General features: G+C 41.9%; 1 protein-coding gene across 2 annotated transcripts in view; it reads left to right on the forward strand.

Moving 5' to 3' along the window:
• Positions 1 to 16076, forward strand: part of Dgk (diacyl glycerol kinase 1) — an 80831-nt gene extending 64755 nt beyond the window's left edge. For both annotated transcript variants that reach the window (XM_076213419.1, XM_076213420.1), the window contains exons 15-21: positions 1824 to 1965; positions 3249 to 3373; positions 6128 to 6268; positions 6443 to 6598; positions 8696 to 8915; positions 10598 to 10779; positions 15367 to 16076. In XM_076213419.1, the coding sequence (XP_076069534.1) occupies positions 1824 to 1965; positions 3249 to 3373; positions 6128 to 6268; positions 6443 to 6598; positions 8696 to 8915; positions 10598 to 10779; positions 15367 to 15456 (1056 nt within the window). In that variant the 3' untranslated portion in view covers positions 15457 to 16076. The remainder of the gene's footprint in view (positions 1 to 1823; positions 1966 to 3248; positions 3374 to 6127; positions 6269 to 6442; positions 6599 to 8695; positions 8916 to 10597; positions 10780 to 15366) is intronic.
• The last annotated feature ends 200 nt before the right edge of the window (positions 16077 to 16276 follow it).

Consider the following 16276-nt stretch of genomic DNA (forward strand, 5'->3'; position numbering starts at 1 on the left):
TTGACTACAGCTCAGATCTCCTAGGCCCCTCCCTCTTCTTGTCATGTGGAGGGTGGGTTGGGGTGGTGGTGGTGGTGGTGGTGGTGGGGAGTTCGATGACGCATCTTATGCACATCTGTGGGGTAGTTGCCACTACCACCACCTCCACCTCCACCTCTTGATGTAGAAAGCTCCATTTATTACCAATTCATATAATTTAGCAGATTTTATCTATATATATATCGAGAGCTTTTCCCCCCATTATAAACAAGGTAGCCAAGGGAAAGTCACGTGACTATCGCCACCCGTTCTTCCATCCTCCATCCCCGCAACCTCTCCCATCTCAGCTCCTTATGTTAACTGTTAACATATGAATGTTGTTTTGTGGTGTTGCTCTGACGTGTTTGCCTGTGTGCGTGATTTTGAAATGACTTGACTGTCTTGGGTTTAGTGTACACTGTGAGGCGGTGTGTTGTACTTTGTCCGTCGGAAGTTTTTTATTTTCTTCGTCTTCTTCTTCTTCTTCATCCTCTTCTTCTTCCTTCTTCTTTATTCTTTTTTCTTTTCTATTCCATTTTTTTTCCTTTTTTCTTCTTCCTTTTCGCTTTTTCCTTCTTTTTCTTCTCCTCCTTCTTCATCTTCTTTTCCTTCTTTTCCATCCCCATCTTCGTCTCCTGCTCCTCCTCCTCTTCCTCCAACTTCTTTTTCTTTTTCTCCTTCTTCTTCTCCTTCTTCTTTTTTCTACTTCTTCTTCTCCATTTCTTCTCCTACTCCCTCTCCTTTTTGTCTTTTTTTCTCCTTCTCCATTTTCACTTTGTTCTCCTCCTTCTCCTTCTTCTTTTTCTTCTTCTCTTTGTTCTCCTTCTTCTTCCTCTCCTTCTCCATCTTCTCCTTCTTTTCCTTTTGTGTCCTTCTTGTCCCTCTTCTCCTTCTCATCCTTCTTCTGCTTCTCCTTCTTTTCCTTCTCCTTCTTCTCCTTCTCCTTCTTCTTCTTCTTCTTTTCCTTTTTGTCCCTCTTCTCCTTCTCATCCTTCTTCTTCTTCTCCATCTTCTTCTTGTACGCTTCAGAAGAACGCACACGAAGAAAATTTCATACGAGTGGGTTGTCATTTAATGCATCCGAGAAAGAATCAGGGATCATACATAAATGAACAACAAATGGGTGTAAATTTCACATTCTTAAAAGCACTTGGGGCTCAAAAATTAGTTCCTCGTAATAGAAAAGTGTATCTATTTGAATTTCAAGAATCGTACATCTGAGGGTAATTACTGCAGTATTGTTCACACGTCATTATTTTGTGATAGTTTCTTGTTTTGTATACCACAAGCAGGCAATGGTTGTAAAAATAATCACCTTGTTTGTTTTTGTTTTGACGTCAGGGGTTAATACTATTTTACACAATAATATCTTGGTTAATCTCACCCCCTCAAAATAGGTAGATAGGTAGATGAATAGATAAATAGATAAACCGATAGATAAATGAAGAAATAGATAAAGAGATAAATAGATAATTAGATATTAGATAAATAGATTAATAGATAAATAGATAATTAGATATTAGATAAATAGATTAATAGATAAATAGAAAAATAGATAAATAAACAGATAAGTAGATTAATAGATAAATCTATAAATAGATAAGTAGATAGATAAATAGATATATAGATGAATAGAAAGGTGATAGATAGATAAACAGATAAATAGGTAAACAGATCAAATATCCTGCAAAAAAACTAAGAATGGGAACAGCAGAAAAGTAGATTATAATCCCAAAGAAGCAGTGAAGTGAACCGCAGACTGATCCCAGACATCTCCCTCCCCCTCTCTCTCCTCCACTCGGCAGTTCCTCCTGAACCCTCGCCAGGTCTTTAACCTGGCAAAGGACATTCCTCAAACGGGGCTCCAGCTCTTCCGCGACGTTCCGAACCTGCGCGTCTTCGTATGCGGAGGCGATGGCACCGTAGGCTGGGTCCTCGAGCAGATGGGTGAGTAGTGAGTGTCCTATGGCTCGTTTTCACACGCATCGACTTTTCGCCGTGCGCCGTCCACGACACGACGTCGTGCTCTCCAGAAAAAATATGGGTGTCTATGGACGCTTTCACACGTCACGACCTCGACTAGTTGAGAGCACGACGCCATATCATGCACGGCGCACGGCGAAAAGTCGATACGTGTGAAATGAGCCTATGCTGTGATGTGCTGCAGCTTGTATATTACTTTCGTGTACGATGAGTTATTAGGTTAATTTAGTTCTAAATTTATGCATAAGATAAATTGCATCAATTTTTATATATGCCATTTATAAAATATCAAAAACCAGTCTGTACCGTATGATGATGATATATATATATATATATATATATATATATATATATATATATATATATATATATATATATATATATATAAAATTCATGCCTGAGTAATAGGTTCACCATTATAGCACGTCCAATGACAGTAATATCAGTGTAAATCCTGATCTTCACCTGAACTTCACATTGTTGTAGATTCTGGAACGCATAGATCGACCGTTTCTGATTTTGTGAAGAGGCTAATGATGTCTTTACCAACAAACTTATATATAAATCATATATAATTCATATATTTTCACCGGAAGTTAACATTGTTAAGGACTCCGGAACACAGTATATCGATAATGTCCACAATATCTAAAAGTCTTATACTCCTATGCCGTGTTTTACATCAAACTCATATGTAAATACTGATCTTCACTAGAACTTAATATTGTTGTATATTCTAAAACACAATAGGCCAGCGTTTCCTAACCTTTTCCAAGCCTAAGGGAAGCCCCTGTAGTCAGGTCTAAGCACCCCCCAATATCTTATTACTAGGAAGGTAAATTAATGTAAGAACGCAATACTTCCCAGCAGAACTCCTTGGAATTGATTTCAGCACCCTAGATTAGGAAACGCTGTGATAGATCGACCGTTTCCTCCTTTGAGACGAGTGTGATGTGTACGAGTCAAATATTCGCGCGTACATTAGCTGCCTGATGTACGATGATGCATCACAATACGCGCATTATTAATCATAAAGTTGCAACTGTTATACTCGTTCTCCTTCACCCAGAATGTTTGTAACCACTGAAAAATTGTTCAAGCATGTTCACAGAATAAGAGGGTCACTAAACTACAAAATAAATATAATCAGGAAACGGACGCTGGTATCCTTATATACTCACTTTCGCTTCATGACGCCTACGTAGCCGTCATCGTATTCAATGGGTTAACACTCCCATCTTTTCCAGATAAGGTACAGTGGAGTAAAGTCCCCAGCATAGGGCTCCTGCCCCTCGGGACTGGTAACGATTTGGCGCGCTGCTTGCACTGGGGAGGCGGCTACGAGGGAGAAAGTTTACATAAAATCCTCAAGGTGAGACTGGCTTCCCATAGCAGCGTCAGTCAAACGGTGATTTCTTGATCAAGAAACAACCAAGGATTTCTGTGGACCGTCTCTACAACTATGTGTTCATACGCGCGTGCGCACGCAATTTTCTTTGTGTATGTGTGTGTGTGTGTGTGTGTGCCCGCGCGTGCTCAAGTAATTGTAATGTGTGGACTGCTCTTGCGCATTCATTTACGTCTCAATCATGGGTTGTGGGCATCTCACTCACCCCCTCCCCACCACCACCCTCCCAATCTATTTTCGTCAACCTCGGTAGAGCCGTTGTGTAACCAAACGATGAAAGTGCGATTGAACTGTCGACATTTTTTTCCTCCTTATCGATAACGTCACGTTAGCAGAGTAGAATTTAGTATCGTACCAAAATAGGAAAAAATCTGCATTTTGTCATGTCATCAGTGATTGCTGAACTGTTTGTGAGCATGAGTCCTTGATTATCTATTCTGTTGTCGTCTCAGTAGTATAGTCGGTGTGCTTCTTTGTCGGGTGTCACTCAGGGTTGGATGAGTGGGGTGGGGGTGGGGGGTCATTCAGTCTTATCTAAGAGATTAGGTACTTTCCGTCAGTACCCTACCTGCTGGCCTCTTCTGTCGGTGACTGCTTTCGGGTACCCTTGTAATGATAATAGTAATAATAATAACAATAATAAATAGAATAAAGAAAATAATTATAATAATAATAATGATAATAGTAATAACAACCATAATAATAATTATATAATAATAATATTAATAATAATAATAGCAGTAACAATAATCATAATAATAATGGTAATGATGATAATAATAATAACGATAATAATAATAATAAAAACAGCAAAATCGGTTTATTTAGTTAACAGTGATACAGTGATACACTGACAATGTACAGTTTGAACTTGGTGTCTTCTCCCCAACCCCTCCTTTCGATGAGATCTCCTTCATGGTTCGCTCTTTTATTGTTCCCCTCTACTGGACTTCCCTCGGGACGTAGGTATCCTTTCACAGTGAAGGATGAACTGGCAGTAGATAACTTAAGAACATAAGAATGAAGGAGACTGCAAGAGACCATACGGCCTACACTAGGCAGCTCCGTATCCATCACCACCTGTCATCCCCATCCATAAAGTTGTCTAATTGTTTCTTAAAACAACTGATAGTTTCAGCGCTTACTACATGGTTACTAAGTTTATTCCATTCGTCGACCTCCCTATTGGTAAACCAATTCTTGCCTATTTCCTTTTTAAATCTAAATTTGTCCAGTTTATAACCATTACTGGCGAGTCCTGCCCTGTTCTACCCCACCTTCCCTCATACGGTCAAACAGGCGCAGAGGTGCCGTGCCTATTCAATAGGTACCGGAGTTCTGGAGTACCTGACAAAAGCCTGTCATCCATCTCTTCAATTCGAGTCAAATTCTCCCGCGCAGCACTGGATGCCTGAGGTACGATGATTAATGCAGCACAATACTTGCGTAATAAAATATAAAGTCACTGCTGCATTACTCATTCTCTTTCACTGAGTAATAATAACACAGAAAACGTGATCAAGCCAGTTCACAGAACTCGATGGTCACTCAACTATAACTACAAAAAAATAAATAAATAAAACCAGGACGCCGACTTCGGCATCCTCGTATACCCAGTAGCTCCTCATGACTTCTACGTAAGCGCCACTGTATGGAAGAGGCTATCATGTTTCTTGATACTGTATGCCACATGATGATTAAATATCTCGTGTCTGCACTCACTAGTTATCATAGAATTAATATAATCAAGTGAATAAAGACATAAGAGCCACCGGTCACCACTCATTTGCAGAGGGTATTCCACAGTGGTGGCACACAGACACGACCATAACATAACCCGGGTAGAGGACTTCTGACGCGAGTCCAAGTAGGGGAGGGTGAGTTGGGTAGGTTGATCAATATTCTGACCATAAGTCCAATGCCATCATCCACTGACGCAAGCTAACCAACATCAACAGTAGATTCTCCGGATCACCTGAAGGTTAAGGGCCGGGCAGGCATGAATCCTGCAAACCCCAGAAAAAAATAACTGATACAAGGAAATTTTACTTCTAACTTAACCAACGTCTAGCACAGGGTGGGCAATCCTTGGCACGCGTGCCAAACCTGGCACGCGAAATCCAAAGCTCACCTTGATAATAACAACAACTAATCTTTTGTATGACCAATAGTAATCACATGCTGCGCTAGGTGGCGGATCGAGGCCCTCGGAGGTGAAGACGAGGGAGCCCATACTCGAGTGTAGGCCTATCATTTATGTTACTCTGTTGGCACTCGAGAGAAATTTGTATCAATGATTTGGCTGATTTTTGTACCCGCACTTAAAAAATTTGCCCACCTTTGGTCTAGCAGATACTGCATGTATTTCATTACATGTGGAGGACTTGCTCAGCCATCACATGTCTATGCTTGAATAACATTAAACTATCTAGTTTATATTAGTCTTTGTTAAAGATATTTCATATTGCCCATATAATCAACACCTCACTCAAAGAACTGAAAGTTCACCAACGCCGTTATCTTCCTTTTCTTACCGAAACAGTAAACTAGTTCTTGGCTTTACTTGACCTGTTTGAGGCTCTTTTTTTCCTCCCTCCAAACGGATAAATCCATGCTCGCCTCCTCCTCTTCCTTCTCCTCCTCCCTCTCCTGTGGCCGACGTGCGCGTGGTCTTGATGACGTCATGTCGGTGTCGACGATGGTGTCCCCAACAAGCAGAAGGTGGAAAGAGCAACGCCCACTCTCCTAGACCGTTGGCACATTCAGGTGTCGGAGCAGGCGACTCCCCAAGAGCAGGATGGGTCCCCGGTGCACAAGATCCCTTACAACATCATCAACAACTACTTCAGCATTGGCGTTGTAAGTAAACACCCAGAGGTGACTTGTCAGAACCCAAAAAATGAAACGAATAGAATATTCTTGTCTCATTCTTCGGTCGTGATTATTTTTCTAATTACCCTAATTCAGTTTTTTGTTGTTGTTAAATTCATGTTGCACCTGTAAAGTAGTTCTTTGTTTCGTATTGTCCTCCAGGATGCAGCAATCTGTGTGAAGTTCCATGTGGAGCGCGAGAGGAATCCAGAAAAGTTCAACAGCCGAATGAAGAACAAGTTGTGGTACTTTGAATACGCGACTTCGGAAACGTTCGCCGCATCGTGCAAGAACCTGCATGAAAACATTGACATAATGGTGAGTCCTTATTCTATGGTACGCCCTGTTTAAATTTTTATTTCTTTCCTAATTAAGGAGTTATCACACTGGGCTTCTTCAACAGGCTTCACCAACGCCGACAGTTGAGTGTTCGTTTGAGTAAAAACGACTTCGGTTACATTTTATTTGTCAAGTCTCCAAATATCAAACTTATCTTTCCGTCATATATAGCAAAGCTGAATGGTGAATTAAGATATTGTAAACCTATCCGAATGTTAGACATACTGTTGAAATGTTCTTCGAGAAGTCTAGATTTGCGTAAACGAAGCCATATACTAGTTATTCAAATGGAGGTTGAAGGTAGGATGTCGGAGGAAAAACAGCTCAGTGTAATAACCCCTTACGGTGTCTATCTGTATACCAAAAGACCTGTTCTCCCCTTGCAAGGGCGATAGCCAGCCAAGGGGCTGCACCTATCCCACACCCATCCAACCCATATTTGTTACTCCCTTTAATCTTAGCTCCTTGTGGATGAAGGGCCATCCCTTTCTCCCGCCTACTGCCCTGGTCTAATGCGGACGAAGAGATTGAGAGTAAATATATCCATATAGAACAGTAGTTGCTTGCAGATCAACACTTTTTATTTGTTAGAATATGAAATTTGATCATGTACAGAGATGATATTTTTCTTTTTTTTACACACATACACATACACACAAATATACGGTATATATATATATATATATATATATATATATATATATATATATATATATAGATATATGTATATATATATATATATATTCTTTTTTTTTCAGTACATATTGGAATAAGAGTTTAATATTTAATTGCCTTCCAGTTTCTCAAAATTTCACTGTAGGGCTCTGCCGTTCTATGAACATCTGAGTTACACACACATCCTTCAAGGATTTGCTGTCCCTTTCTGTTTTTTTTTTGTTTTTTTTTCAAATGTCACTCTTTGAAACGAGAAAAGGGCTTTTGGTATACATGGCTTTGATCATTATTACTATTGTAGTTGACATTTAACTCACCCCACATGCTTACATGGGCTAGTTGGGTCTTGTTCCCTCATTACTTAATAGTCTAACCTTAAAGATGATAATAAGAAAGTAACTTTTATCACTTTTAACTTTTGTCATCCCTCCCTCCTGGTACCCTCCTTAAATCTATTCTTTACTGTGACCCCGAACTTTGTGTGATATTGTCCCCCAAGGATAAAAGCTGTTTTTTTTTTTTTTTTTTTTTTTTTTTGACGAAATCCCTGACTTGACCTTTCTTTGATAATGTCATTGCGTTTCCTTGTCCTTCTTGTCATCCTCTTCCTCTCCCCTCCTCCTTCTCTTCATTCTCCTCTTGCTCTTATTCTTCCTCCTTCTCCTCTTCCTCATTTCTCCTCCACCTCTTTCTTTCTCCTCCTCCTCCTCCTCACCTCTCTCCTCTTCCTTCTCCTCATCACTCTCCTCTTGCTCTTATTCTTCCTTCTCCTCCTCCTCCCCTCCTTTTCTTCCTTTTCTCCTCCTTCTCCTCTTGCGGTTATTCCTCCTCCTCATTCTCCCCTTCCTTCTCCTCGTGCTCTTCTTTTTCCGCCTCTTCCTCCCACTCCTCCCGTCCCCTCTTCTGCTTCTCTTCCTCCCCCTTTCCTCCTCCTCTTCTTCCTCCTCCTCCTCCTCTATCTACTCCTCCCGTTCCTCCTTCTCCTTCTACTCCTCATCTTCTATCCCATCTTATTCTTCCTCTTCATTATCCCATTCCTCCTCCTCTTCTTCTTCCTCCCGCTCCTCCTCCTCTTCGTCCTTCACTCCCTCCTCTTCCTCCTCCCACTCTTTCCACTGTTCCCTCTTCTCCCTCTCCCCCTCTCCTCCTCCCGCTCTTCCTCGTCCTCCACTTTCATTTCCTCCTCCTCCTCCTCCTCCTCCTCCCAATCCTCCTTCTCCTCCTCCCCCCTCTTTCTCTTCACATTCTTCTTCTTATTCCCCTCCACTTCCTCCTCCTCCTCTTCCTCGACCTCCCCCTCCTCCTCCTCCCTTCTCTTCCTCCTCACATTCCTCCCCTCCACTTCCTCCTCCTCCTCCCCCTCTTCCTCCTCGACCTCCTGCCACATCCTGGAACTTACAGTGCGACGGCATATCGTTGGACCTGGCGAACGGACCTTCACTGCAAGGCATCGCTCTGCTCAACATTCCGTACACCCACGGGGGGTCCAACATGTGGGGCGAGACGGGGTCCAAACGGGCCTCCAAGAACGGGAGGAGGACCCCTCGAAGGAAGAAGGAGCGAGATCGAGACCTCTCGTCGTCCTCGTTCACTGCGGCCGACCTCAGCACGGCTATCCAAGGTAAAACTTTTCTTCATCCTTGGAGTTCGAGATTTCGTTCTCAGCGCCTTCCAGTCGACGACCTCCCGATTGTTTTCTGGGTCATTGTGAGGAGCTCGTCGTTGTAATTTTGGAAATGGTTTGGCAATCCAAATCAGTTAGGCTTACTAAAAAAATAGATAAATAAATAATTGAATAAATAAATAAATAAATAAATAAATAAACTAGGATTAGATATATTAAGATAAAATAAAATAAAGTATAAACAAGTTAATTCCCAAGTTTCTTAGCTGATATATAAGAGATCACTAATATAACGACAGAGATGATGAGACAGTGCAGAAAGACGTTTTCTAAGGGCCACACTGTCTTTAAAGTCTTGCACAGAAGACCTGTAACTATAACTTGTAAAAGTTGGATATTTACTTGTGTATGTAATAACTGAGGCCGATCATTTTTTTTAGGTAATTACTATTATCTGGGTACTTGGCGTCTCTCAGGACCTCAGAAGGGAGTTCCCGTTTCCTTTTGTGCCGGAAAATGGGTTATGCGAGACGGGTTGTGCCCTTTACAAGGATGTTGGTAAACATACACACACACACACACACACACACACACACACACACACACACACACACACACACACACACACACACACACACACACACACACACACACACAAACACAAACACATACGTATGTAATCAAATTAGACTAGTTCTAAAATTAACACAAATTGTATTTTGTCAGTATATCTCTGTATCGCTTTTAACTCAGCACTCACACACACACACACACAGTATGTACTCAAATTAGACTAGTTCTAAAATAATCACAGATTGTTCTTTATCAATATATCTCTGTATCGCTGTTAACTCAACACACACACACACGAACGTATCTCTTGTGTGTATTACAATAGCGGGCCTGTGTGTAGATATTTGAAATATCACATTAACACCCGGAGCAATCGAATGAGAATGTATTAATCATTACGGTTTCGGGTCTCTTTATATAAATTGACACGAATATGAAATCAATAGGTTTTTGGCAATGGTCATCTGAACTTATTTATTTCTATATTTTATTTCATTTATTTGCTTATCATTGTTATTATCATTATTACTATCATTATTGTCATTATCATCATTATTATTATCATTACTATTATTATTATTATTGTTGTTGTTATTATTATTATTATTATTATTATTATTATTATTATTATTATTATTATTATTATTATTATTATTATTATTATTATTATTATTATTATTCATTATTATTATTATTATTGGAAGCTCGCTGGCTGAGCGGGCTAGGGCGTCGTTACTTCCGGCGAAGATTGAGAGGGTTGGCGGTTCGAGTCCTGCCACCGGCGAAATTGAACCAAGGGCATGGTTCATTAAATTCCACACTACAAAGTCCTCTTTGAGGGGTAACATCCTAGCCTTCCGATGGGAGAAATTTGTGACGTTAAACCATATAATTATTATTATTATTATTATTATTATTATTATTATTATTATTATTATTATTATTATTATTATTATTATTATTATTATTATTATTATTATTATTATTATTACTATTATTATTATTATTATCATTATTACTATTTTCATGTTTTATCAATATGTTTTACTCCCCTTTGTCAATACCATGGAATGAGTTGACTTATAGTTCCAACCTTCCTCTCCCAGACATCGGTGACAAACTGATCGAGGTGATCGGCTTCGAGAGCTGCCTCCACATGGGGCAGGTGCGAACTGGGCTACGCGGGTCCGGCCGACGCCTGGCCCAGTGTTCCTCAGTCGTCATACGCACGCGCAAGAAGTTCCCCATGCAGATCGACGGCGAGCCATGGTTCCAGCCCCCGTGCACGGTGAGCAAGCCACAGTTTTATCATCATATTTACGTGCATGTTTCCAGGAGTGGTCAGAAAATTATAATGGTAAATGGATTAATGAGTACAGTAAACCCTCTATAAATCGGATATGTGTAAGTCGGATATCGGGTAAATCGGACTCTATATAGCCACCGGATTATTTCTATCTAAATCGGACGGCGGCGATATATGCGGCGGATATCCGGTATAGTATCCCGCCAAACCAGCCACCCACGCTGACGCACGTTGCTCCTTGGGTAGTTTACGTTGTGCCACCCTACCAATCGGACATACAGTCATTTGGCCGATCCTCATTTGTGTTATTCGCTGCCCTATTTGTACTTTGTGATGGCTTCCAAAGCTAGTGTTGTGCCTTCTACATCGCCCGGAAAAGGAAAGAGGAAAAGTCTCAGCATGAGTGAGAAATTGAAGGTGATCGAGTTGTGTGAAAAAGGCACCAAGAGGGGGGACCTCATAACCCAATTCGACCTTAAAAGATCGACTCTCCATGATATTTTGCGGGCCAATGACCGGATAAGGGAGGTGGTAAAAAAATGAAGGTGGAAAAGCACAGGAATTATTTCGCTCACGAAAACTCCACCATGAAAACTTAGACGAGACAGTTTATAAGTGGTACGTGCAGCAGCGTGCTGAGGGGCTTCCTGTGAGAGGCCTGGACATTCAAAATGCTGCACAACGCTTAGCAAACCACCTTGGGATCCAAGATTTTAAGTGCAGTGATGGCTGGCTGTAGCGGTTTAGGAGGCGAGAACCGAGCAATCACAGACTAGCTGCTGAGCGATGATGCTAGTGCTGTGGACCCCTTTTATTGCAAAATTGCACGAGTTGATGGTGAAGGAAAGACATGATTTTCAGATTTACAATGCTGACGAGACTGGGCTATTCTGGCGTGCTTTGCCCAGAAACACCCAAACCTTCAAGGACACAAAGTGATGAGGGAGCGGTTATCAATTCTGGTATGTGGAAAAGCAGACGGCTCACATCGTATCAGACCTGTGATTGTCGGCAAGAGCAAGAAGCCTTGCGCTATCAAGGACATCATGAACAGTCTGCTAGTGGAGTATTATAGGGCTCTCTCAGCCAGGACATTGTTGAAGAATGGTTCACCAGCACTTTGACCCGGGTGTAAGGGACCACCAAGCTAAATATGGAATAAGATCTGAAGTGAAGGCACTCCTAATTCTCGATAATGCCCCAGCTCACCCATCACCATCCAGACTTTGTAGTAAGGATGGCTTCATAAAGACATTGTTCCTCCCTCCCAACACTACCTCGATGATCCAGCCCATGGATCAAGGCATCATTGAGAGTGCCAAAAGACACCACAGGAACATGTTCCTCGAGCAGTGCCTTCCTGAGGTTGAGGGTGGGATGGATGAGCCAGGGTGTATTGACTCCATAGCCAAGAAAAAAAAGAAACTTTCACGACTTACACAGTGAAAGATGCGATATTCAACTCGCCTGAGGCTTGGAAGAAGGTGCCCCGGTCAACTCTCAGAAATGGCTGGTGCAAGCTACTAAGGACCCTTAAAACTCCAGCAGCAGGCAAAAATGATTTTGAGGGGCTTGAAACTTCAAGGATGGTGGACATGATGCATTAAGCTGGACAGGTGTGAAATTGAGCAGGAGGAGATGGTGCCTGGTTACCACTACATGACTGACGAGGAGATAGTTGTCAGTTTGCTGAATGAACCGGAGGAAGAAGAAAAAGATGAACAAGAGGCAACAGGTGCGCAGCGGGGTCCGTCTCTGGCAGCTGGGCTAGAAGCAATTTCAACCTGCCTCAGACTCATCGATAATGTTGGAGAGCCCTTGGCTGAACACTATGAGGGGCTGCGCATCATGAGGATGAAGATTCTCAAGCTGCAGGATGCAAAGCAGGTTCAACAAAAAATCTCATTTTTCAAACCACTGTCCCTCTATCATGGAAGAGGCAACGCACACAGTCTGAGGAGTCAATTTCGTCCTCCTCTTCAGTGTTATCCACCTCTTCAATGCAATCCACCTCTTCAGCCAGTCTCCATATCGTGTCAGACCCACCTTCATGGAAAAGCAATTCCAGGACCACCACGCCTAGCATCTCTCGAGCAGAAAGTACAGAGAACTTGGCAACAACAATTCCCGTCACTACACCCAAGGTTCCAGAAGTTATTTTTGATGACAGAGCATAGAAGTAACATACATAAATACAGGTAAGTGTAGTTTAAAATTACAATTATTATCTGTAGTATACATATTAAGTTTGGATGCTAAAAAGTGTTTTAGTGATTTTGCGTGTGTAGCAGGATAAATCAGATCCTCGGATATTTCGACAAGGGGTTCCCCCCAATTGATCCGATTTATAGAGGGATTACTGTATTCAGATAATTAAAATAAGAATAAATGAAATAAATGAATGAAATGAAATAAATCATTATTGACTTACGATGTTATTTACATTGACTACGATGTTACCTTGACTTTACGATGTTATTTACCTGACTTTAGCAAAGCGTTCGACAAGGTGCCCCACCAGAGACTACTAAATAAAATCGAAGCCCATGGCATAGGAGGAAAAGTGTTAGAATGGATTAGAGCTTGGATCAATGACAGAAAACAGCGGGTCACCATAAATGGTGTAAAATCCAAATGGGGGATTGTTTCTAGTGGGGTCCCCCAGGGCTCGGTTTTGGGTCCTTATTGTTCATTATGTACATAAACGACATGGACAATGGGATTAATAGTGCTGTTAGTAAGTTTGCGGACGACACTAAAATAGGACGCCAAATTAGGTCAGGAGACGACGCCGAGATTCTGCATGACGATCTTAAATTATTCACATGGTCGGTGAAATGGCAAATGAACTTCAATATCTCAAAGTGCAGCGTGTTAAACGTAGGGCTACACAACCCCGAAAATATATATAGCTTAGATAACACGTTTTTAGAGAAAACTGAGTGCGAGAGAGACTTGGGAGCTCTAGTGAGTCCGGACCTTAAATCCAGGAAACAGTGCATTAGCGTCAGGAATAAAGCAAGCAGAGCATTAGGTTTCATTGCTAGGACGGTTACTAATAGAAGTGCAGAGGTAATTATCAAACTATCTAGCGTTAGACCCAATCTTGACTATGCGATACAGTTTTGGTCTCCATCTTATAGAATGGACACCAATTCACTAGAATTAATACAAAGGAGAATGGCCAAAATGATACATGGGCTCAGAAATTTACTTTACACAGAGAGGTTTAGGCACCTTAACTTACACTGTCTGGAAAGACGCAGAGTGCGGGGTAATCTAATAGAGGTGTTTAAGTGGATCAAAGGCTTAACAAGGGTGACACAAACAAGGTCACCCTATTAAGACAACAAGGCAGGACTCGCAGTAATGGATTTAAACTGGACAAATTTAGATTTAAGAATGAAATAGGCAAGAATTGGTATATTAACAGGGTGATCAACGAATGGAACAGAGTAACCATGTAGTGAGCGCTGAAGCTATCAGTTGTTTTAATAAACGGTTAGACAACTTTATGGATGGGGATGACAGGTGGTTAGGGACATGGAATTGCTTTGTGTAGGCCTCATGGTTGCTTGCAGTGTCCTTCATTCTTAAGTTCTTCTGTTCCTCATAAGGAAGGTAGGCTAGCGCCGTTAATGAAATACAGTGAGACTTAGAGAGCAAATAAATTAAATTAATTATTTATACACCAAGGGCTTTTTCCTCCTTATAAGAGGGGTAGCCAGCCAAGGCATGCTTCCATGTGCGGCAAGAAAATGGACAAACAAATAAATGGAATAAATTAATTAATGAGTATATGAAAACTTGAAAAAAGGGGAGGCGTTAGATATGGAATGTCTCAGTCCGTATGAAGGAAGATGGAAGAGAGAATACATGAATGCATACGGGTTAAGTCTAGAGAGTGAGAGTAAGAATGGATGGAGATAAGGGAGAGCGGAGTTTTGTTGGGATGCAGGGGAGGACACTGTTAGAGTGCGCAAGTGTAGAAGGAGGAAATGAGGAAGATCTAAGAGGAGATGGAGAGTGTAGTGTGTGGACGGGAGGAATGGATTAAGCATGAGAGACCGAACTGCTAGAAAGAAACAAAAAGAAGAGTCGAAGATAGATAGAACAGGGAGGTAAGGAGGGAGAGGGTAAGAGAAGGAGCCCAAATTAATTCTCGAACGTTAACAAAAAACCTCAAGTTCTTAAAACCATCACTTGAAACTTGAAAGGTGATGCTGGACAACTATTATTCTTGAATTGGCCAAATGTGAAAAATTGTGGGAAATTAGTAAAAGCTGATCGAGCGCAATCCACTCGGGGCTCCACCTTTTGGTTGACGTGATGTGATGGACTTTGAAGGCGAGTGATAGGGTAAAGGTCCTCTTCCACGCCCACCACACTCACTCATCATATGTTCCAAAGCAGATCCGTTTCATCCTAGTGCGTGCTTACTTTATCTTTACTTTTTTATAAATGAATAATGAAGAGGTGAACAACTGGATCTAGGTAATTGAAGTTGATGATACTAATAGATAAAGGAGGCCCGTGTAACTAACGTATGGATGCATGTGTTTGTTTCAGATCCACATCAGCCACCACAACCAAATGCCGATGCTAATGGGGCCGACTCCGTCAAGAAGTCGTGGACTCATGTCTTTCATGTGCAAGTGACTTCGCCGTGGAAGAACCGGCGACGGCGGCGGCAGCGGCGGCCGTTACGACGGCGACGGCAGAACGTAGGCATGGCAGAGAGTCGGGTCCATGTCGTGCCATGCCTAGCCCACCTGCCAAGCTCCTCTGGCCGACAGATTCAGTTCAGCGAGGACTCGGAAAAGCTGAGGATGTATGGATGGATGGATGGATGGATGGCTGAGCGGTGGAGGCGGCCGTTGTAGCTGCTGGCAACTCACGGCCATCCTCACCTGACCTTTTACTCATGACAGTTTTAGCCAGGATGACAACAGATCGATAAACACCCATGGGTCGGTCAACCATCATGAATATGAGAGTACACATAAGTAGCAAGTCACAGCAATCTTTACCGCACCAACGAACTGCCAGCAGCCAGCCAGCCAGCTAGCTATGGCTCTTTAGACGCGCCGTGACCCGATAAAAGTTCTGAGCAGTTTCTATCTTTTTTCTACGGATATTAAGTATGAGAAGGGGGCCTGACATGCTGGAGATAGTGTGTGTGTGTGTGTGTGTGTGTGTGTGTGTGTGTGTGTGTGTGTGTGTGTGTGTGTGTGTGTGTGTGTGAGAGAGAGAGAGAGAGAGAGAGAGTCGGTGTTTTTCCCAAATTGTAGTATACAGGAAAGGAAAAGCACCCGTGTGGTCTTGCTCTCCAAACATCATACCTATCTTCAGCTAGTGTGTGCGTGTGTGTTGGTGCATTTGCCTAATTGTATTTACGAGATAAACACCATATGAGGACGGAGCCTTTATTTGTACGACGTTTCGCTTATTACAGCTTTTTTAAGTACTTGAAAAAGCT

This window comes from Oratosquilla oratoria, chromosome 31 (assembly GCF_046742065.1).
Source record: "Oratosquilla oratoria isolate Oo_2021 chromosome 31, ASM4674206v1, whole genome shotgun sequence".
NCBI lineage: Eukaryota > Metazoa > Arthropoda > Malacostraca > Stomatopoda > Squillidae > Oratosquilla > Oratosquilla oratoria.